Here is a 24,203-nt window from a genome sequence, read left to right as displayed (position 1 = left end):
TCTTCATTTTTCAGTTCATAGAATTCGGTTTCGAAACGCCCACCCAACCCCACTTAAAAGGCTTAAACACATATTTGAGAAACGGGAAATGAAATGTGATGCATTACATTGGTTATTCTAAAACTAGGATATTAGGCATTCACTGTAGAATAAAATTAAATATATAACAGATTCATATTATGGAAATCAAATTTTATACTACAGTCAAATTTGGATCAATTGGCACACCTATCATTTTTATAAATTCTGAAAATAAAAAATGCACGTTTTATTATATTTTTTTAAGGTTCTTTTAGAGGTCCAATAGGTTTCTCCGCTCCACTGCTCTCTCTCTCTCTCTCTCTCTCTCGCTCTCTCTCTCATATGGCTCTGCTTCAGGCGAACCTTGGCTTCGTTCCATCTCCATTTATTTCTTCTTCTTCAAGTCCCAAGCTTGCTTTCAAATCGACATCGGATGTTTTGGGCGTTGCCTCCCCCTTCCCAGGCAAATTCGCCTAATTCCTCTGCATTATAGTTTATCGTCTCTCGGCTTCTTTCCCTAGTGATTTTGCCTGTTTCGCTGTCGTTTCAGTACTCAAACTGGATTGTCGGAAAAGGGTATGCATCGGCAGAAAAAGAGACGCCCAGTTCTCAATCAAGTGTTTATCGGCTAATGTTGATAATGTACGTTAGATCTCCGTGAGTTCTCCACTGTATTCTTCTGGGTATTCGCAAATTCTCATGCTTTCATTGGATTTCTAAGATTTCTTGCCCTCTATTGTTTTCACGCCTGAGCCATTGTTCTGCAGAGCAATGTCGTTGTGAAGGAGAAGAGCGTATCCGTGATCCTCTTGGCCGGAGGTCAAGGAAAGAGGATGGGTGTAAGCTGAAATCTATCTGTCTTTATTACCAAAAAAATGAAAGAAAAAAAATACCACTCGTGGCCCCATGAACTTAGCTCTGATGATTTTGCAATCCTCTGCGTCACTAAAGTGTCTGAAAGTTCTTTCTTTTGGAGATTGTGTTACGTATCACTAAGCTTAATCTTGTTGGTACAATTGCAATATCTTGAGTTTGAACTCCCTTGATGTTTTTGTATACAGGAGGCTGCTTAGCTCAGTTCATGACTGATGTCAGAGTTGTTTTCATGTCTTAATGGCTTGAGTTTAGTTGTTAGTGAGATCAAACTGATAAAACTTAGCTCAATTGATGTCATAGTTGTTTTCATGTCTTAGTGGCTAGAGTTTAGTTTTTGGTGAGAGCAAACAACAGGGTTAATGGAAACCGATTTTGTTCTCTCCTGCTTAAACTTTTGTCAGCTGACCCAATATATCCAGGTTCATGGAACTGTTTGTTTCTACAGAACTTTCCCATGGCTAAATTTGTCTGTCTTCAATAGTATCAATCATTTTCCAATATTTTGTATCTAAGAAGATGGCTTTCTTATCCACATGTGAATAGATGAGCATACCGAAGCAGTATCTACCCCTCCTCGGTCAGCCAATTGCTGTATACAGGTAAACTTTCGATATTTTTAAAAAGGTCCAATCTCGAAACATATAGGCTTTGCAAGGTAGAGCAGTTAAGCATGACGTTCTTATTGCTGCTTGAATATGTTTGGCTGAGAGGATGGCTCTGAGAGCAAATGAAGCAAACTGTGATATGTTGGCATAAGAGTTGTAGTGCAGCTATTTCCATGTTCTGGAATCTGCTTGTACAGATTTAGAGCATAAGACCTCCAGATATCTTGTAGATACATGCTTCGTATTGCCCATGCAGCAAATGCTTAAATGCTCTCTCCCTTTTTTTCAGCTTTTTCACATTTTCTCGTATGAACGAAGTGAAGGAAATCGTTGTTGTTTGTGATCCATTTTACCGGGATGTGTTTGAAGGTTTTATCTCTCTCTCTCCCTCTCTCCAACTGTAAATTTTGATCAGTTTTTTGGTTCATACTCTTGACAAGTCAAGCATATACATAGACCTCTTCCCAAGCATTTTTCTACTTCTCATAATGTCTGAGTTAGGGGATTTGTACAATGATAACCTTCATTTCATAGAATCTTTCAATTATGTTACAAGTCAAGCTGATTCAGCTGAACATTCTGACTCTCTCAGATGCCCAAGAATTGGTTGACATTGACCTCAAATTCGCTCTTCCTGGGAAAGAGAGACAAGATTCTGTATACAATGGACTTCAGGTTGCTACATTAACTCTGCTCTTGTTGGTCAACATATCGTGGGAAAGTTGTCCTAAAGAAGCAACGTTTCCAGATGGGCTTGTACTGGTTAAGATAAGTGACCAGTTCATTTGTGCAGGAAGTTGATTTGAACTCTGAGCTTGTTTGCATCCATGACTCTGCCAGACCATTGGTGACCACTGAAGATGTCGAGAAAGTATAATTTATGGTTGCCTGTTTATCTCATTGCCATTGTGTGAAGCAACGAAAGTTTCACGTGCCAAGAGACAAAATCTTAAAGAGTCTCTTAACGGTATCCTCCATTGCTTGTGTTTCTTACAGGTTCTGAAAGACGGTAGTGTAGTTGGAGCAGCTGTTCTTGGTGTTCCTGCAAAAGCTACAATCAAAGAGGTAGTGATTCACCAACTTATTGGACACACACATATATGTTTGTATCGGCATCTATAAAGGGCTTTACCCTATGCAAAATATATGCAGGCCAATAGTGAATCATTTGTGGTGAAAACGCTAGACAGAAAGACCCTCTGGGAAATGCAGACTCCTCAGGTTTCTATTATCTTGAGCTTGGCAGAGATAGATAACCCATGATTCCATCCATAAAACCCTTCAATGAACAGTTACTTACGTCCAACCAATCTTTCTCTGCAGGTGATCAAGCCCGAGCTGCTGAAAAGAGGTTTCGAGCTCGTGAATAAGTACATCGACCTTACTCATACCATGCCATGTTCCACACTGAAATATCGTATAAAGACGTTAGGGAGAATTTTGTCATCTCTATCTCTCTCTGTAGGGAAGCTCTAGAGGTCACAGATGATGTTTCAATAGTAGAGCACCTCAAGCATCCAGTATACATCACTGAAGGATCGTATACAAACATCAAGGCATGCCAAATTCATCATGTGTTTGACAAAACTTTATATGATTGTTTGTTCAGAACCAAAAAAAAAAAAACTGTTTGGTCAAAATGGTCACTGATGGGTTTATGTCAATGTCATCCATGGTTTTCAGGTCACAACCCCTGACGATCTACTGCTTGCCGAGAGGATCTTGAGCATGGATTCATGAGAGAATACTTCCATCTGAAAGCCATTTCATAGCAAGGCATGATGTCAGGATGTATCATTATGACATGAAAATATGGTCGGAAAGCATTTGTAGCTCTCACTTCTCACATTGAGAAACCCTTTTGAAAGGTCTAAGCTTTAAGATGCATTAAGACAATGATACATGTTTGCATAACATAAATAATCATAGAAGGTAAAGCATTTCAGGCCATTTGATTTAACACTGATAAAAACAACTTGCATCACGGGTTCTCTTTTTCATGACAGAACAATGCATAACATAGGAATGATATCAAAGACAAGCCCATTGCATCTGATTCTGAATAGAACAAGCAAGCTAGCTGCTGAAACAAGAGAGTGATTAGAGACAACAATTTTCCTCAAACAGAACAGGAATTAGCAATACCATAATGTTATTTTTTTTAAAACAAAAAAAAAGACACGAACTTTAAAACTGTCTCAATAAAAAGACACTACACTTCGCAAGAAAAAGAGTGAAAAAAAAAAGAGCCTTGGTTTCTTCTTACTTCTTTTCTAATCTTCTTTCATGGCTTCCCTTCCTTCCAGCAACAAACATCAAATATTACCCTAGCCTTTTTTTTTGTGTGTTATCACCTTCTTCAAACTCTTGCCCTCTTGCTACTGCAACCCGGGCATTTGTACTGCTTGATATGCTCTGCCTTTGCGGGTGTGATTTTTACGCATTTGCCATGGAACCATCTCTCACACACATCGCAGCAAATCCAGAACTCATCCGTACCATAGTTATCCCCACAAGCCCCACAAATGGCACCTTGTTCATCGTCTTCTTCATCCTCTCCGCTCTCGTCATCTTCTTTTGGAAGAGGAGGAGACATCTTTGAAGCCTTGGTGTTAGATTCCGACTGGCGAGACTGTTTGACCAACATAATGAAGATAACGCCCGAACGAGTTAAAGAAAGGAGCAACTGGGTCAGTCTAATGAAATTGAAAACTGTAAAAGAGGACATACCTTGCTGCCGGATTTGCTTTTGCTACCGTTGTGGTTAGCAGACTGATCCTTAGATTGTTTGGCATTGCCAGTCACAACCTCAAAAATAGTCGGTAGATCATTTATCATCTGGAAGAGCCTCTTCCTGGAAAGATGTAAATCACGTCAAAGCATCAGATGCGTGTGTTAACTAGATGTTGTCCTCAAAAAAGCTTCCTCCTTGGTGCTTCAATGAACCTAATTCTCAGAAAGCAGCTTAAATCGGCTGAGACCTGAACCGTTTATATCTTTACCAAGTTTCATCCAGCTTAGTGGAATACATTAACACCAATTTCACCTTCTGTCTAATCCAAGTGAAAAGAGAGGAAAGCAGTAGCCATTTCTAAAATTAACCTCAAAGATGGCTAACTAAACAAAGAGATGTACAGTTACAAGAAGGTCGCCCAGAGATTAATAATCTCAGAAACAGCAACAATTAAGCCTGGAAGGATGCTGGAATACTGCAGCTGTTACAAATTAATGCCTTAGCTGTCACGTACAAATGATCTTCAAAGCACTGAACTAAGGAAGGAAGGAAAGTAACCTCACCTCTCATTCTTACCAAACCCAAAGCGTGCGCCAAAGTAAAATGCAACAGCGAGCAGCCATGAATCACTGTGAACTGCAACCAAAGACAGCCAGTCCTTTTCTTGCATTCCATCCCTCGCAAAGTTGATGCCTAAAGCTGGCTCGGGAAGCTCAGGAGGAACCTCCTCAACAGGAAGGTTAACCTCCCATGTCTCATTAGGAAGTCCATACAGGCACAAGTTCTCCTTCTCTGCAGACAGTAACAACAAATGCCCTCAGAAAGAGAACCCACATAGAGGACAACACCGAGAACTAACTTCCCTTTAGCTGAGCACAGATTGAAACTCACAAAATAACCGAGCCTCCGATCTGTTTGAAGGCGCAAACAAACCCAGATAACAAAAACGCTAAAGTAAAATGCTAGGGCAACCAAAAACATCCAGATAGGCAGCTAATATGAAGAATGAGAGGAGAAAGAACATATATAGCTCCTTGTTGCTTCTACTGGCGTTGATATCTGAAATCCCTGTCTTGGAGACGTTTGATAAGAAAATTATGAAATAAACTCATTGGAAAACTGTTAAACAGACAAAAAGATATGTCAACCAAAGACCAAAAAAATAAATTCTGGAAACAAAGGGCCATCAAACATTGTCGACAATACATGGATATTCCTCTTTTGCATACATTTCAGTAACTCTTCGCTTTTATAGGTCCGGAAAGGGACTGTCTCCTAGCCAGGTATACTCTCGAGTAAACAATTCAAACCATGAACAGCACTTCCGACAAGTCGACAAGAACACAGAAGCCACAACGAAAGCAATAAATTAACACGGGTGGAGAATTAACTCACCAGGGTCGCACTGAGTGTAGAATTTCTCCACATCTGCATAAACCCAAAACGAACAAACCCAGAATCGTCAAAACCCCACAAAATTTGAAGAGAAAAACCTTAACCGTTAATTCGTCACGGGACAAAACAGTGAAAAAGACGAGATATATGCACATAGCGACATACAAACTTGCAAATCCACGCAAGCTCATCCTTGAAATTCGCTGGTGCTCATTGCAACTATGCGGAGAAACAAAAACCCAGATTTGGACAAAACCAAAAACAGAAGAGAGAGAGAGAGAAAACCCAGCTCACCGGCCGTGAGAGCTTTGATCAGCCCAGCTCGTCGACCCCTGAAGTCGCTAAAGACCTCCTCGACAGTACGGGGTATGGGGTGAGGAATTCCCTCCATTCTTCTCTCGCCACAACTTCACAGACAATCACGCCGGACAACAACTCACCCTCTCAACGCCGACGCTGGTGGGTATCACCAGTGCTTAACCGAATCGAATGCCAGATGAATGCGGCGAAATTTCGAGATTCGGAAAAGCAGGATAAGAAACCAAGGCCGGGTTTTATCCTTCGGGGTCGCAGACAAGGAACTGCTTACTTGGATTTGGGCTTTGGGGGAGAGAAAATACGAAATCTCTGCAGGAATTTAATTAGAAAAAATATGAAAAATATAGGGGAGGAGGAGAGCAAGAGCTGAAAACCCTAAAAATGAAAAAGGAAATGCTGCAAGACAATTTTTGGGGCTGACGAAAGAAAACCGGGACAACGTGTATTTTATGTATGATATAATCTCTCTATATTATATTATATTATATAAAAAAAAAAGCCACGTATTCTATTTTCTTAGCTTCGAGCTTCTTCTTTTTTTGGAAATTCACCTGCGAATTCATTTTAATATTAATACCAAAATTTAATTATATTATAGCTTTGCCTTTTATATATGTATCTATAAATTTACTTCTATTGATATATTCATTTGACATGAAAGTATGTGTTTTAAATTTGCTTGTACCGAAATCTATATGATATCATTATTTACAATTTGTAATGTGTAACTCACACGGACACCCAAAAAAAAAAACTTTTTTTCCAATGACAACCATATAATATAAGAATCAAATTGTTCTGATAAGTTTTAATTCTTTAATAGTAACTTCGGCCCAATCTAGTTTTTATCAATTGTACATAAATGAACCCGTTAGCGACCCAATATCTCAGACCAATGGGCTTTGTGGGTGTAAAGTCAAAACGGCACCGTTTGCTGTGTTTTGCTTACGTCAGCTGTATCACAAGAAAGAAGAAGAGAGAGTTTAGGGTTTTGGCTTTGATCCCCTACATGCTCTACCGATCTTGCTTCGTTCATACATATATTCTTAGGTTCACTTCAGGTTTTTTGAAATCATCGTGACAAATATCTACACACCCTGTAATATAACTCGGTAATATATATATATACACTCTCATTTATCGATCATTCTCTATCTATCTGCACCATTTCCGTGTTGTTTCAAGTTTTCAGAGTTCTTCTACTCTTTTTCTAGGGTTTTCTCATTTTTTTTGTATAGTGGGGAAACTTGTCCTACAGCCTTTCGAGGCAGACATGGGTCACCGCAACGTCTCTCATCTCAATGGATCGGACGAAAACGAAATCTGACAGCATCGTGGACAGTAAAACCTCATCCCATGTGCACGAGCCTCCAACAGACACGTGGGAGATAAATTAGTTGTAGTGACAGATGAGTTGGCAAGGAGTATGGTCAATGTCTCACGTGAGGGTTTCCCGTTTTCTCGTTTCCTATATGTTTGTCTCTATATATGTTTGTTTCTCTCGATCAATGAAATGTACAAAAAACGATAAGATAGTAATCATCCAACATGCGTGAAAATACATGAACCAGTTGATTTGAACTTTAATGTGAAACATTGGAGACATCTCACTCGTTGATTGATCGACGCCCAAATTATATGTAGAAACAAATCGAGACAATAAGACAAAAGAGCATGGGTGTGTCTCTTCGTCAAACATATATTAGATGCTTCTCTTGTCTTGCTTACAGCAATGGGGCCAATTTTCTCTCTTACCGCAGTTCCCGTAAGGTCGTTTTCGTCAAACCCTAACGAAGACAAAACTGGCATTCTCTCTCTCTCTCTCTCTCTCTCTCTCTCGTCGCATCACTAGCTACTTGAATTATTAGTTATAAGAACGGGTACGTGTGCAAGTTCAGTGCATGATCTCGAAATAATAAACTAATCTGGTCCAACACTTAGGACCCAAAGCGAAAATGTTAACAGCCTGTAAACAAATATATATGAAATATCTAATCATAAAACGATACATATTTTAGTTCTATGAGAAGCTGCGTCACTGTGTATGCAGAATCAGTTCGGTGACGTAAAATGACGGTAATCAATCATAGTCTAATTTTGATTATGTATTCGAGTTTATATAATTAATGAAGCATCTTAATAAAATCAATATTTACTTAAATGGGCCGATATTACTACAATCTATGTGATTCCACACCTCCCACAGCCTGTCCGGGAAAGCGTTGTTAGGCATCGTCCCCGGAATAACGTTCATCGTCTGCGTTTGAGGCGTCAGTGTCGTGGCCGCAGCCATCAAATGCAAAGCGTTTTGCTGCTGCTGCTGCTGCGGTTGCTGGTGGTGGTGGTGAAATTGTTGAGCTATTTGGTAGTATTGTTGATTGATGTTACTTGAGTCACTGACGGATATCTGGTAATTAACCAGCCTTTGGAGCTCATCAACAGAGTTATTGACGAAAACGGACTCATCTTCGGCAGCCATTGTTGAGATCACCGGGTTGCTTGTGACGTAAGGCATTGGACGGTAGATGTTCTGATGCCGTTGTTGCTCTTGTTGTTGTGGTTGGTGACTGACTAAAGCCATGGTTACGTCGGAATTGCTGTTGTCGGTCTTAGTTCTTCTTGTGTTGGTGTTGTTGCTGCTGTTGCTGCTGTTGGGAAAGGTAGCGGAAGATGAGGGATTTTGTTGTCTTAAGGCCAAGCGTGATGATGGGGGTGATGATGATGATGATGCGTTATGATGATGACGATGATGCCTTGTGGGAAGAGAACGCGGGAGCGACGGGTGATCTTCAACTCCTGGCCTCTTGTAGACCCGGCAAAGTGATATTTCAGCCTGTATATATATATTCATGTACATATATATATATATATATGCATGAATCAAATATCTGGATATGTATATGAGATTATGAATGGAAAAACAAACAAATTGGACTAATATATAATTCCCAATCATATATATGTAGGCGGATAGTCCAATAAAAAAAATTTACATGATAAGTAGACACACAGGCCGCACACATATTACACCCAGCAAAGCGATTATTTTGTCTATAAACATAAATATATATATATATATACACACACACATTACATATATATAAAAGAACCGATGGGCCATGGTAGTTAAAGAGTTCATGCGTATGGTATGAACATGTCTGAAGGGCATATATATACATTTACTGCAAAACAAGATCGAGAAACATCAAATGCCGATCGAAAGAGCTTGACAGTTCCAACCTTATTCGATCCACGAGGGCTCAGATCCCTAGGTTTAGAACACGATAACGTTTCAGAAAAGTACAAGTCTTTTGTCCGGATATATCCAATGGCTTACATTGGGTCTTCAGAAAAGAAAAAACAAAAAGGAACTTGGGTTTGAATGGTGTATTAGGAATTGAATTTGTAGTGTAATATAGTTAGTTGTACCAATTAGGGTTATCTATGTATACATACACACACACTGTATACACGTGGATGAGGACGAGGAAAATCAGGAAAAAGACAGAACGTTTAGGTTTAGTTTTACGAGGACAAGCCGAATCCTGAACCCACAAACACACAATCACATACATAGATGCATACACACATATGTGTGTATATATATATATAAAATGAAGATCATTTAAGTACCTTTTGGTGCTTCTCGGTCTCGTGGTGAGGCAAGCGGTACTCGTTCATGATCCAACTTGTACGGATGCCTTTGGGGGCTTTGCCGGAGTAGAAGACAAGTGTTTTCTTCAATCCGATTGGGCGAGAAGTCTCCGATCGGATCATCCGATCAGCTCCGGTGGCTTTCCAGTATCCTGACGTCGTCACCCGGTTCGGCCTGTCTCCGTTTCTGTACTTGCGATCTCGTGGCACGTAGAAGTACCACTCTTTCTCTCCTATCGCCGCCAAAGCTGCATATATATATATATATGTGTGTGTGTGTGTGTGTTTATCAAAACAAAATCATTAAACGCCTGATAGAGTCATACATACGAAGACGTAGGTATGTGTTTATGTTTATGCGCTTATGCATATGGCATATGATGAAATCATAAAGTTTAAAGTTTTTTTTGGTTGAACATAAAGTTTAAAAGTTTATAATCAAGAAACAAATTAACCAAACAAAGACAAGAATTTACTATTGCGAGTCAATGGTTACAAGAGAAGAAGAATCACAAGGAAGAAAAAGAAGAAATTAACCCAAAAAAAGAGTGTATATATAGGTTCAAGAAAGGAAAGGGAAAATAAAGAATTAAAGATATGAAGAAAGGTAGAGATAGTGAGGAAAAAAGGGTTATGTATATATATATATATATATATATATATATATATATATATATATATATATATCTATATTCGCATAAACACACAAACATATATATATATATAAAGAAGGAGAGAGTATATATATGTATATGTACCAGGAAGTTCCCAAGGATCGTAGCGATAAAGATCGAGAAAAGTGATGAGTTCAACATTAAAGCGTTTGCCCTCGACCTTACGGCGAAGGTAAAACTCTATGAGCTCTTCTTCGGTGGGGTGGAAGCGGAAACCGGGCATGACCATGTCATGGCCATGATCATCATCGTCATCGTCGTCATTATTATCATCGTGACCTTCATGGCCTCGACGGTCATCATCCTCGACACCCTTGTCGCTGTTGCTGCTGCGGTCGTGGTGAAAATCTCCATTACTAACGTTGCTGCTCATGGTTATGATGCCTGTTGTGGATGATACAACTGCCATAAAAGAGCTATACGGGCTTTGAGTGTGTGTGTGTGGTTATGGAAGAAAAGGGGATTTAAGAAGATACTGAAAGTGATTAAGGGTATTGGTCTTTATAGTACACTAATGGAAGAGAAAATTAAGGAGAAATGATATTGAGTGGTGTGGCTAGAGATAAGAGAGAGAGAGAGAGAGAGAGATGATGGTGAAATTGAAACGGCATCGTTTTGTAAGCTGAGAGACCAGACGTGAATATGAATGTCGAAGGAGAGAGAGGGAGAGTTAAAGAGGAGACAATGACTTGTCCAATTGAGGACAGGGTGTCCACGGTCTTCTTAGCGGTCCTTTGGACATTTCTCCTCTCAATTTATAGTTTCCATTTCCATTTCCATTTTATATTTTTTTAAATGTTCTTATTTATTTATATATATTTCCACGTACAGGCGCACGCACCAAATAATAGATATATTCCATCCGTTTTATAATAATTAACGTTTTAACTTTTATCATAATTTTTAAGAAACTCAAAAAAAAAAGTCATCATATAAACCGACCAATGCGCTCCCAAAGGCATCCGGAACGTTTAGTTGAGATATCATAATAATGATCTCGAGATTTCATACCTTATGGTACGTAGAAGCATGGCTCCTCATATGTAGAGACAGTTCGAGGATAATAGATAAAATATAATTAATATTTATTAAATTTATTAGAATTGATTAGTTTTAATTAAGAATAAAATTGGAATTTATTTTGAATTTTTTTGTCTATATGGAACATTGATAAAATCTTGAATTCATTTGCATTTCTTATATAGTCTTTTGGATTCGTTGATCTAAATGATCATTCACATTGGTCATTTTTTTTTAACATATTTTCTTATTTAACTATTAGCACCATATACAATACATAAGACAACAAAAACTGTCTGTGAAAATTTTATAAAATTTCTAGATTTTATATTTATCTATATGTCTACTTTTACTAAATATCGAGATTAAATCAAGTAAATAACATATTCAATATCTAGAAGGTTCAAATCGACAAATGTAACAATGGAACCAAATCTAGATAGTACACAAGGAAAAAAATCAATAAAAGGAAAATAGACATTCACATCAAAAGACAAATCACATATTTAGAAGATATTGAGAGAATCACTCAGAGAAGTCTATAAATGATGAAGACGATATTAGAAGAGGGTACCGAGATTATTGTTATTCGAGAGTAGAGTCTATGAACTTGTTTATATGTACGGAAAACACTAGTGAGAGATGTTTGAGAGAACGTGAGATAGATCTGAGGGTGAGCATTAAGTAACAAACGAACTGTTCACTGAGTCTAGACATGATCTAGGATAACATCTGCTGTGTGCTGCACACAGAGTGTTTGTGACTGGTAGAATTTCTTGTGATAATGGAATTTTACTTATGAAGAGTAAAATTAGATTGATTAAGTACTATTTGAAAAAGTTTGAAGTGTATTTGACACGTATCAAAAAAATAAAATTAGTTTGGGAATTCTTGGATCGAAAAATCGTGTGAATGTACTTTTTCACAAACATATGCATCAATAGTGAATTGATAAAAGTGATTGCCAGATTAATTGAATCGATATAGAATTAAATAATACATTCTTTGCTAATGGCTGGCATTATTTAATTAATTTTTTTAATGGCCAAGAATACATCTTATTGGTGACCTAATTTACTATAATTTCGTATGCTCACTTGCCTTAAAATATATATATATATATATATATAATGTTCTTTATATTTCGGACCCACAATGACTACATTAAAATTTCTATAATTATGAATTGGAAACAAATTCTGCACTATGCCCAAAGAGTGCAGATTTCTATCCGTACAATTTATTTAAAATAAAATTAAGGGTAAAACTTATTGAAAATTCTTTAATTTCTAAAATGATAGAAAATAAATTGCTAAACTTTTCGATTAATAAATTTATTATTAAACTTTCAAAATGTGTCAGTATAATTTTCAAATGTGTTAACTGGTATCAGAAAAAATCTCTATATATTCATAAATATGTTTGAGAATTATAATGATATATTTTTATAAGTATGTGAATTATAATGACATATTATGCATGTTTCAGAATAAATTTGTCTAACAAAAAGTTTAAAAATTAGTTTTTCACCATTTTACAAATTTAGAAATTTTATCCTAAATTAGTCAATATCTACAGAAAATGTTTTAGGTATATAACAGTATATGATAAATAATAATAATAAAAGCTACAAAGTCTACGATGATCACAATCTGGTATAGCTAATTAGTAATTAAGGATATTAAGAATGTTAAGCGGATTTGAATTAGCCTATTGACCTTGGCGATGAGTTCGGCCACTCCTTAATTAATTACATTAATTTCACTAACCTATAATTTGTTAGACCTTAGAAAACATATTTGAAAACAATAATACAATATTATTGCAATAGTTTCGGCTTTTCATCATTTTCTATAATCCGTATTTCGACTCGAAATTCAAATTAATTTTGATAGTTGGAATATATGATGTGAATGTTCCAGTGCTCAAGAGGTTACCTAATTTAATGTTATTTTATTAATATTTCGATTTTTTTAATCTAGACAAATAAAATAAAAATCAACCCCTTTTTGGTTTTTTCTAACAGTTACTATAACAAGAAGATATACAATATGTTTACATGTATATATATATATATATATGTTTTGTGGTTTAATAATTAACCATGTTTTAAACTAAATAATGATGTCAAATTCATAGATAACATTATTTCTATAATATGTATAATGTTTCCATAATAAGTTCAACATTATTTCGCGGTCTTATTTTTACATAGCTAGTTTGATTGAGATTGTATATAGGTTTAAAATGAATGTATGCTGTATCGTAATTATAAACCATAGGTTTGGAACTGCATTAATTATAACTGAATTTGTAATATAAAACTAATTTAAAAAAAAAAGAAATAGAAAAAAGTTCAAACTTATTTAAATGTGGAAGTAAATGAGAGGGGGTGGCAGTGGGGCTTGACAACATGAAGTGGTGTTTTTTAATTGGCAAATGAACATGAAGTGGTTTTTCCTAAAAGGGTTCATTGTATTTTCTATATGTTTATTCTACAAATTATTTTTTATTTTTTTTGTTTTTATATTGTGTTGTCAGTTTTTATAGATTATATTAGGGATGGCTATTTCGGGTTTCGGTCCGGGTTCGATTCGATTATATTCAGGTTCGGTTACAGAAAAACTATAATCATTCAGTTTTTATATAAAATTCGGTTCGGTTCGGTTTCGGTAAAAAATTTATTTTTTCAAAGAAATTGTCAGATTTTTCGATTATTTTTTTTAATTCGGTTCGGTTTCGATTTTTTCGGGTTTAAGAAAATCATAATAATTCGGTTTTGATGTAGGGTTCGGATCGGATACAATTATGTCTTATTCGATTCGGTTATTTGGTTAACAACCGAAATGGCCATCCTAGATTATATGTTTGTTCTACAAATTCTGTTTCTTTGTAAGTAATTATACTGTTGAAGTATCTTAATACTCAATCTAGTCAATAATGAGTAACTCTTGTCAATTTTAAATATCCATTATTTTTTATTTAGAGAATCGATTTTATCTCATCATTTGCAATTGTACGTCGGGAACTATATATATTTGTAGTTAGGAGATTAATTAATTCAACCATATCTAAAATGACAACGTGAAAATTCATTTTTTATATATATCAAGATGCAAACAAATATCACACAAAGACCTTCTGCAACGATCTTTAATTTGTAGAATGGAGAGTAAGGAGTGAGTGTCATATGATATAAAAAATTTAAGATAATCTATTATAATAAAATATGTATCATAATATTAGATTGATTTTGAAAATTATTTTAGATATTCTAAATTATATTACGTGAATCTTCTAGAAGATCTCATGACGTGGACGTGGGCCCCGGTGAACTCCCCCAATAAGGGAAATAAGCTTTTTCTAGAATTCTACACTTGCCGATTTTGGGATTATAAATAAATTAAGGTTATTTTCTTAAGAAAAGTAAACCACCAAATCCACGATGAGAGAGAGAGAGAGAGAGAGAGAGAGAGATTATTTAATTAAATGTGCGATTAATTGAACATTAAAAATTTAATTAACGCGTCATGATTTAATGCAATACAGACTCTTCCAAGGGTTTGTCTTCTAGCACGAGAGTCGCAAGTAGGGTGGCGAGAAAACAAAGTACCTTCCAGAAATATATATATTTTTAATTAGTTCATATAATTATATATAATGATTTAAAAAAATTAAGAATTTACAACACGACCACGGATGGCTTTTCACTAATCTTCCATTGAAAGAAATTTCATTTTTTATATATTTTACCATAATTATCCAAATTATTCTTAAATTATTTCATGTAGCTATAATTTATGTGTATGTGGTTGGAGGAGGTGTAAGAAAAGATGATACTAGAAGAAAGAAAAAGTTGGCAATCTTAAAAGTCATAAATTAAGTACTGATTATAATTAATTAAACCTCGTCTCCCAACCAAAATCAAGCAATGTTTTACCAATAAATCGGATTTGGGTTTTCCAAAAAAAAAAAAAAGAATTTAATTTAGATTTGGTTACCCATCAAGCCAACCTCATTGGTCATCGATTCTGTGTAGGTTGGTGATATTTACTTTAACAAGAAATTAATTAATTAATTAATTAATGAACCAAGCTCTAGCTTAATTATTCCACCAACTTCATCACTAAATTATATACATATATATATGGGGCAGTCGCACTCTTGTAATCGAGTCCATTCCTAACATTTTTGTTTTGTATATATAATAATCCATGAACTCATATAAACGACTTTTTAAAGTGTTTAATTAAAATTTTATGACTTGGCTATATATTTTCTGACATGGACCGACCTTATTCGATATATGTTCTCCGAATCATACCTTTCGCATTCTTGTGCCCACCAAATTCTCTCTTAATCACAGCAAACTTGTAGCCATTCTCAGATATTGAATTGGGTAGATTTCTGACGATATATAATAACATAATAATTAGTTTTCATTAAGATGGTCAATAGAAACAAATATTAATTTTATTTTCGAAATTCTCCGGTTATAATTATACCAGTATTAATTTGTTACAAATGACTGATAAGATTCTACATTATCAAATGCTACCGATTTCTGAATACGAGGATGATATTCTTACCGATAACGAAGCTGTTGCTATTAAATTATTCAATTATGACGAATTGATTTTTTTTTCATATGTATATATATATATATATATGTATATATGTGTGTGTAATGCCAAAGGGGGGGGGGCATCCACAGGCATCCCGTGGCCTGGGCCTTTCGGGCGGTTGTCAACCCTCTTTCTTGGCTCTTTTCTCATTTATTCATCCTTTTGTATTTATTTATTCATGCACTTTGATGTTTCCCCCTCTCCCAATCAAATCATATTTTACGTTTAGATATTTCAACAATATATATCTAAATTTTAATATATCTATGTGAGAATAGTTTTTTTTTATAATCCATAAGTTTATCAGATCTTTGGTCTAAATATATCTCCCACATATCCGAAAAAATCCAGATAAATGTCTCTTTCCGAATTGAGATTCGAACATGAATTGTGAAGGAATTTTGTCCATCCCTATAACCAGTTGAACCACCCAATTTTAGGTTAAGAATAATTATGTTGTATAAAGTAATATATATATATATATATATATTTGTCATAAATACCTTATAACATAAGGTCAATGATTAATTTTTTTTGGATAACCGGGGTGTCTTCAGTTGAGTCCCAGATTAATCTCGGGTCAAGAGTAATGATTAATTTTACCGTATGTAATATATGCCGTTCGCGATGTATAGGTTACATTCACAGACAAATGCATGTGTATCTGTGTGTGTGCATATATATATATATATATATATATATATATATATATGTATGTGCATAAGTCATGCGCCCATCGTATCCGGAGCGAGTAGGCCTAGGTATCCAACCCATTCCGAGTGGAAGATAACATATCGCAAGTTGTAAGAAAATAGATTTGTTTGTTTTTTTTTTGTGTGTGTGTGTAGAGATCAAGGCTATAACTAGACGCTTGGTTTTGAAGTGCATTGTATCCGATGTTCGATACTAAATTACAAAATGTATTTCAACCAAATTGACATCTCCCGTCGTTTTTCAGCGCCATGACTGACTTTTTATTTCCATTCCAGAGATATTATTTATAATGGTAATCATTTTAACATTATATATCTATCTATCTATGTGTGTGTGTATATATATATATATATATATTCTATTCTAATCGACAATTTTTCTCACTCTCTCCCTCTAATGTGATAGATTTTAGTGTGTATATATATATGACTTTTGTTTTATATGTGTCCGGGGGTGTAAGCATATTTATGCGCATATACGTGATTTTGAAGTTTGGATGGATCGATATAATCATGCTTTAGATATCAACTTTTGGCCTATTAATTAAACAAATTATTTTAAAAAAAAATTATAATAAAAGGAAGACCACAAGTTGGTTTACAAGGAAAGACTCGACCAAATTGCATGAGAGACTAAGACCCGTGTACGTACGTTTATTTTTTTTGTTTGCATGTGGACCGCCCGGCCAATCATGTTACCACGAGTTTTATTGTGGAATCATGTATTTACACATTACACAAAATTACAAAACTCCACTTTTTTTCATGTGGGCACAAAAAATAAATAAATAAATTTATAGTACCACATCAAAATATGCAGTGACATGCTTGCATGAATATGACGACCGTCTCTCTGATTTTGGTCCTTCCGTTACAAACAACAATTTATTGCACTTTATTTTCATGCTGTTGTCAATATCTTCGATTTTTTGCGCATTAATAAGCTAGATTAAAAACCAACCATTTCAATACTATATTTTTTTTAGCGAATATATATATATATATATATATATATATATATGAAGCATATATCGAACATCAATTTATGTGTCTCAAAATGTGTTTGGACCATGCATGCTCGTGAAGAGGGGATATAACTATACTACCTTCTCACTGCTACAATCACTTCTACCTATACCCTCTAAACAAAAAATAAATAAAAAAAAAAGTATTATGCTACAATCACTTCCTCCTATACCCTCTAAACAAAAAATAAAAAAAAAAGTATTAATCATGACAAAAAGACCATAAAACCTCATACAATAAGGTAAAGACAAAAACATCCCTTCTTTTTTAATTAAAAATATTCAAAATTAAAAAAAAAAAGTAAAGTAAAAAAGCAATAATGGTTTTCTCTCTCCTAACCCTTTATTCATCTTCTTCCTTCTACCAAATCGCGATCTTCTCTCTCCCTCTCTCAAAACTCTCATTCTACCATCAATTAGTGACATAAATCCTGATTTCTCTTTAGAAATTTCTGTTTCTCTTCAAATCTCCAGCGAAATTAGAGAGTTGAAGAAGATATGGCGTCGAGAGCGAAGAACACAACTTCAAATTATCGGTGGCCTCATCTTCATCTTCCTCCGAAAGTGAGAACCGTTAGCAAATTTCAGAGTTAAAAGAACAAATGGTAGGTTAAATAAACATTTTCTCATCAATTTTGTTGGATTTTGAAATGTATTGTTGTTGAGTTGAAGTTTGGATTTTGGGTTTTGTAAGTAGAAATATACGGTTTTAGGTTTCTGAAATTTTGGGAATTTCGAAATAGAATATTGGGTTTTAAGTGAAATAATTGATTGGCATGTGAAACGATTTAAGTCGAGTTAAATGAGTCAGTTTAGGTCACATGGTGATTTAGGACAATTAAATGGGTAATTGTATCATATGGGTCGATATATAGATGTATGAATGACATGATGATTTGAGTCACATGGTCACAGGGTTACAGTGTCATATAGGTCACATTGTGGTATGGGCATATGGTCACATCTTCGTATAGATTACAGGATTACATGTCATATGTTGGTATGGTCACAAAGTCATCTCTTCATATACGTCACAGGGTCACAGGTCACATGGTACCATGTCACACAGTCACATGGTACCATATCAGGCGGTCACATGGTACCATGTCACACGGTCACATGGTACCATTTTACACGGTCACATGGTACCATGTCACACGGTCACATGGTACCATGTCACATGGTCACATGGATTTTGAAACATAATCCAGAATGCTAACATATATTTTTTTTATAGCGCATTGAGGAAACAACCGTAACTTTTCTACACACTTGGATGATACTAGACTCCACAAAAAATATTGCATGTAAAAATTTTGGAGGGAAAATTTTGGAGGAAAAATTGTTAGAGAACAAAATTTGGATTTAGGTGTTTTAAACTCAAACTATTATCATGTTCACATGGTCACATGAGACCATATTGGTATGGTCACATGGTACCATATTCATATGGCTACATAGTACCATGTTTACATGGTCACATGGTATCATGGTGCCATCTATTTTCATGAAATTAAGAGTATACTAAAGAAGGAAGCGTTTGACGAAATACTTCTTTTTTATTTGGAGGAATTGACATCATCGAGTTCATGACTTGAAAATTCGTTCGATAAAGTCTTCTAAGAAGAAGAAGAAGGGAAAAGGTGTGATAAATGAAGAAAAAGTAGAAGACGAACGAGCAAAAGAAGACGAAGAACAACAATGACAAGAAAAATAACAATTATATGTGATGACAATGCCACCAAGATGCGTGAACAGTTGACAGCCGCCATATTTGTCAATAGAAATGTTCAAAAATAGAATTAAGAACTTATTTATGTTATGAATTTGTTTCTTTTTGTTACGACATTTTGTTTGTTTATTATAAACCTACATAATTTTATGTTATGATATTATGTTTTATGTTTATTTTATATTTGAACATATGAGGTGAAATATATAGGAAGATAAAAAATTTGGGTTGAAAAATTTTGGAGGGAAAAAAATGGGATAAAAAATATTGAAAGATAAAAAATATGGGTTGAAATGGTGTGTCCCACCAAAATTAGTATTGAATTGTCAACCGTAATTTTTTTGCACACTTGGATTACACTGGGCCCTACCAGAAATATTACATGTTCAAACTGGGACCCACAATATTTCGGTCACGATGGGTCACAGTTGGTCACAAGGTCGATTTAGTGGATTCTTTCAAATGAATCGATCTGATTGTCATCACATCTTCCATATACACAATTTTGAACTATATTTAACTATAATAATTGAGTTATTCAAATTTTGTGTGCAAAAGTAGTTCTAAAAAATGTGATACATTAGTGTTCATAGTCTTTTATGAAGAATTTTGATAATTTTGGTCTTTTTGTATTACAAACTCGTTTTAACATACTAACATCCGATCACAATGGTCACATAGTGTAAAATTGACATTGGTCACATTGGTCACATGCTGGTCACATGGGACCCAACCACTACTTATATGAGATAATTTATTTACTGTTATTAATATGTAGAATGAAACTAAAGTATTATAATGCATTATTTTAACATAATATTATACAAATATCTTAATGTTTTAGTGTACATATATAATATAACATTATTATACACTTTATATTTCTTTATTCATTCAAAATTAGTGTTTCACTGAAATTTTGTTGATGTTGATACTCTTGTCCTGATATAGATCCACTTTTGAACTTCACTAGGATCTGAAAACAAAGTGAATAAAGAATTAGAAAACAAAGAGTCATCGATAAGGTCAAGCTCCACACCATCACCATCACCATCACCATCATCATCATCACCATCATCATAAGTACCACACTCTGTCACTATAACTTCTCTAAGTCCATTTGAATGTTCATTGTCAGAAAGATGTATAATTTTTGTCACATTATTACTTCCAACTTTACTCTTAAAGAAAGTATACAATTGTCGATCTCTCATCTGGCCCGTCCATCGTACCTGTAGAAAGGATAAATACAAAATGCAGATCAATTAAACTATTATGGACTCTATGACTATGTGACCATATGAATATAATACCATGTGACCATGTGAATATAATACCATGTCACCATGTGACCATTATTACCATTCCAACTATTCTATATCATGTTACCATATGAAATTGTGACCATGTGAATTCCTCACCCTGCGATCATTATTACTAATCCCACTATTATGAATCATGTGACCGTGTGACCATGTTAGTATGGTACCATGTGATCATGTCAACATGGTACCATGTGACCATGTGAACATAGTACCATATGACCATGTGAACATAGTACCAAGTGACCATGTTAATATAGTACCATGTGACCACGTTAATATAGTACCATGTGACCATATAAACATAGTACCATGTGACCGTGTGAAGATAGTACCATGTCATCCCTTGAATCCTATCGGATTGTTATTCTAATCACACGGGACTAATGTAACCATGTCACCATGTGACCGTGTGGCCATGTCACAAACTCCTCTCTAATGTGACCCGACTTTTGTGTATAGTGATATTCTAAAAACAACATCTCAAGCTCAGATCTGACCCGGATCTATGACTATACTATAGTCCAAAGGATAAAAAATGCACAAACATCAGCCATTACAAGAAAAAAAGGTGGAAGAAGCATCACTGTTCAGCCGAAAAATAACAACAAACATTAATGTGTATGAAAAACAATAAGGTTTTCGCAATTGCTTACCTATCTTCAACCTCTTGGCTAATTTCACACTGATTTTGCTGGAATTTTTAACGATTTTGGATTAAAAATTGCAACATTCAGAGGAGAGAGAGAGCTCATCGATGAAGGAGAGAGAAGCAGGAGAGAGAAAGCGGAATGAGAGAGGAGAGAGACAACTAAACCCTATTTTTTGGGGAAATTTTTTTATTCAAAAATTAAAAACAAAAGGGCATTTTGGTCATCACATATTATAAAGGGTATATTAGAAGTTGTAATTTTTTTTTTTTAAAGAGAGGGTATGAGAAGATGTTATGTAGCAGATTGAGGGTATAACGGAAGTTGGCCCTCGTGAAAAGGATCCAAGAATATCTCGATAAATTAATAAAATAAAATCCTAACTAAAGCGGATCGAGCTTTAATTCTGAGTTTGGTACTGCCATTACTATGATAGAGAACTTATTGAAAGCCCCTTACCCTAAGATTAGACTCGGAGACATTTATATATAGACGTCCGTCTCTAAAAGATCAATTTGATATGATTTGTTAAAAAGATGTGAAGATTTTAAATTATAATAGAGTTTTACATATTATTCTAATTTTTTTATATGATTTAGATTTATTTATGATGGATCTTCAGCAAATCCTCTACCAGAGATGGAAGGTTCAAAAGATTCTACTTGTGAAGGAGGCTTTGAAGAGGACGGAGGGGCAAAGTTATCATTTTATAGCGTCATTAATCTGACCTAGGGTTTCGTCTTGTTCAGAGGTGTGCAGAGTCTGTATTGTTTTTTTTTTGTTCCCTCCATTGGCAGGGACTCTCTTTTTTCGTGCAACGGACATGACTCCGGTCAGTTTCCCGATGGTTTCTCAGTCTGTGGCCTTAGATCGAACACTTCCTCTTCCCAAGACGTATGTAAAGAGGTTCCTCTCGGTACTGAACTCGTATATCACTGTGTCGTCTCCTCTTTCGATTCCTGTTCTTGCTCAAATGAGTGTCAGAGTGAAATCGGTGAGGGATTCAAAGGTCGGAAACCACTACAATTTATTTATTTATATTATGCAACTACAAGTTTTTACAATTATACTTTGCATCTAGATGTTGTGATTCTAACCATAAACTTTGAATAATAACAGGTTTCTAATAATATTTTATTCAAATGTTTATTAATAGTAAATTATCTATCAAGATTGGGAGACTCAACCGTTAAGAAAATGAGCAAAATTCATTTTCAATCTTGTTTTGAGTTCTCATTTGGAGAGTGGTATTCATATAGATTTTTTCAATCTTCTACAATATGTAATTGGGTCAAAAGTCGGTAAACTTCTGGATTATAAAACAAATAGTAATTAAATTATCTATATTTAGCCGATGATAGTGCGCTAATTGTTGTCGTAGTTTATTGTACAATTGTGGAAAATAACTAGTACAATATAAATGTATTTTTATATTTTGTTTCAATGAAATGATATCATAATTATTGAAATAGTAGACAACAAATACATATTGATATATATATATATATATATATATAAAGTTATGAAACTGTTGTATATACTGTGGACGGTTGCCGGTTGGTGTACATGGGTGGATGTGTATATATAGACACACACTATACCGTCTGTATATATGCGTGACGTGATAATGATTTATATTATATGCATGATGACATGTACGTATGTATAGACATACATGATGTTTGCCGACTTTTAATTGCACATAACGAAAATATCTAGCATATGATTGTGATATAGCATATGATTTTTATTTATTTACCCCTTGTTTTCATGTGACTGCATGCATCTATCCCTACGGGGGACGAATGGAAGTTGAAACATATCTTTGAAAAATGTACGCAATTTTATTTACATAAATCTAATTTCATCGGCAATTTAGGTTTTCTCATCAAATAGTTTTATTATACAGTTTTTCTTTTGGCATACATATTATATATCTCCTTATATATATATATATTATGCAAATATACAAGCAAATGCTACGGAATAAAAACATCATAATTCGAACACACGAGAGATTCCGGGAGAAATGTGTGTGCTGACGTGGCAAGATCTAATGGAACCATCGGGAAGAGAAGGCCCACCACCACCGTTGGATTAAATGACGGTGGGTCAAGTCAAACTGCTTGACCTTCAGACCGGATCGGACCCGACTTCTGATGGTCCGTTGACTCTCTGACTTTTCATTTAATTGGAGATATCTACTGAATATGCTTTTTTTTTTTTCGATTTTTATGACATCGAACCAACTCTTTGTTGTTGGTCCTCCACCATTTTCGTTCTTTTCAAATTTAATTGTTTCTTTTAATTTCTTTGTCTGCAGATTTTGCCCCCAATAATCACGCATTACGTCACGCTATTATATTAGTAATGATTACAAGATTTCGAAATAATTAAATCTTTTCACTTGCATCTCTATAATATTATTTTGGTGTCCATTCCCTAAAATATCACAGGAATCCCATCTCAATGGATGATTATTCTTATTCAAATAACTTGGTATATATCAATCTTATGTTTTTTTTGTTATTATGGATACAAGTTTTTCAAGATTAAAACATACATGGGCATGAATAATGCATTCATAACTACTTGATGGGTTCGATAGTGCATACATACATATATATATATATATATATATATCGAAATCAGTTTTAAAGTTGATTAAATATACGTGTTTGAACGGAATATTAATAGTTTTTAATAATTTTTTAAATCAGTCATTTATTGTTTCGTACGATGATCTATGGACAAACGAAAATTAGTTTGAATATATAAGATTTATAAATTTATAAATATCAAGTTATAATTTAACTTTCATTATTGCACATGGTATCAG

General features: G+C 34.7%; 3 protein-coding genes across 5 annotated transcripts; 1 reads left to right on the top strand and 2 right to left on the bottom strand.

The window, feature by feature from the left end:
- The first annotated feature begins 309 nt into the window (after positions 1-309).
- LOC104801778 (2-C-methyl-D-erythritol 4-phosphate cytidylyltransferase, chloroplastic) lies at positions 310-3,401 on the top strand. Of its 3 annotated transcripts, XM_010525129.2 has the most exons (12): positions 310-484; positions 572-663; positions 789-860; positions 1,441-1,496; positions 1,792-1,871; positions 2,095-2,177; positions 2,296-2,373; positions 2,499-2,567; positions 2,655-2,723; positions 2,826-2,872; positions 2,968-3,058; positions 3,186-3,401. In XM_010525129.2, exons 1-12 carry the CDS (start codon positions 364-366, stop codon positions 3,240-3,242), a joined length of 915 nt encoding a protein of 304 aa, XP_010523431.1. In that variant the 5' UTR covers positions 310-363; the 3' UTR covers positions 3,243-3,401. The 3 variants fall into 3 exon arrangements, with proteins under 3 accessions (XP_010523431.1, XP_010523434.1, XP_010523433.1); XM_010525132.2 differs by having other exon boundaries at positions 396-678; XM_010525131.2 differs by having other exon boundaries at positions 396-704.
- Positions 3,402-3,548: 147 nt separating this feature from the next.
- On the bottom strand, positions 3,549-6,369 carry LOC104801777 (PHD finger protein ALFIN-LIKE 7). The gene is made up of 5 exons (XM_010525128.2): positions 5,926-6,369; positions 5,632-5,664; positions 4,800-5,028; positions 4,233-4,356; positions 3,549-4,134 (listed from the first exon to the last, which is right to left on the bottom strand). Exons 1-5 carry the CDS (start codon positions 6,020-6,022, stop codon positions 3,862-3,864), a joined length of 756 nt encoding a protein of 251 aa, XP_010523430.1. The 5' UTR covers positions 6,023-6,369; the 3' UTR covers positions 3,549-3,861.
- A 1,641-nt stretch (positions 6,370-8,010) lies between these two features.
- LOC104801776 (NAC domain-containing protein 35) lies at positions 8,011-10,987 on the bottom strand. Its single transcript, XM_010525127.1, has 3 exons — positions 10,362-10,987; positions 9,583-9,851; positions 8,011-8,782 (listed from the first exon to the last, which is right to left on the bottom strand). The coding sequence occupies exons 1-3, from the start codon at positions 10,684-10,686 to the stop codon at positions 8,102-8,104; spliced, it is 1,275 nt and encodes a 424-aa protein (XP_010523429.1). The 5' UTR covers positions 10,687-10,987; the 3' UTR covers positions 8,011-8,101.
- Positions 10,988-24,203: the final 13,216 nt, after the last annotated feature.

Source organism: Tarenaya hassleriana, unplaced genomic scaffold, assembly GCF_000463585.1.
Source record: "Tarenaya hassleriana unplaced genomic scaffold, ASM46358v1 Cleome75, whole genome shotgun sequence".
Taxonomy (NCBI): domain Eukaryota; kingdom Viridiplantae; phylum Streptophyta; class Magnoliopsida; order Brassicales; family Cleomaceae; genus Tarenaya; species Tarenaya hassleriana.
Note: the sequence above shows the minus strand (reverse complement) of the source record. Positions and strands in the feature narration are given on the sequence as shown.

Coding starts and splice junctions, on each gene's coding strand:
- LOC104801776 (XM_010525127.1), bottom strand. CDS start 10,686: ATGGCAGTTGTATCATCCACAACAGGCATCATAACCATGAGCAGCAAC. Junction 9,852..10,361: donor CGATCCTTGGGAACTTCCTG/GTACATATACAT, acceptor ATATATATGCAG/CTTTGGCGGCGATAGGAGAG. Junction 8,783..9,582: donor AGACCGAGAAGCACCAAAAG/GTACTTAAATGA, acceptor ATATATATACAG/GCTGAAATATCACTTTGCCG.
- LOC104801778 (XM_010525129.2), top strand. CDS start 364: ATGGCTCTGCTTCAGGCGAACCTTGGCTTCGTTCCATCTCCATTTATT. Junction 2,178..2,295: donor CTGTATACAATGGACTTCAG/GTTGCTACATTA, acceptor TCATTTGTGCAG/GAAGTTGATTTGAACTCTGA. Junction 2,568..2,654: donor CAAAAGCTACAATCAAAGAG/GTAGTGATTCAC, acceptor AAATATATGCAG/GCCAATAGTGAATCATTTGT.
- LOC104801777 (XM_010525128.2), bottom strand. CDS start 6,022: ATGGAGGGAATTCCTCACCCCATACCCCGTACTGTCGAGGAGGTCTTT. Junction 5,665..5,925: donor GATCAAAGCTCTCACGGCCG/GTGAGCTGGGTT, acceptor GGGTTTATGCAG/ATGTGGAGAAATTCTACACT. Junction 4,135..4,232: donor AAAGCAAATCCGGCAGCAAG/GTATGTCCTCTT, acceptor TTGGTCAAACAG/TCTCGCCAGTCGGAATCTAA.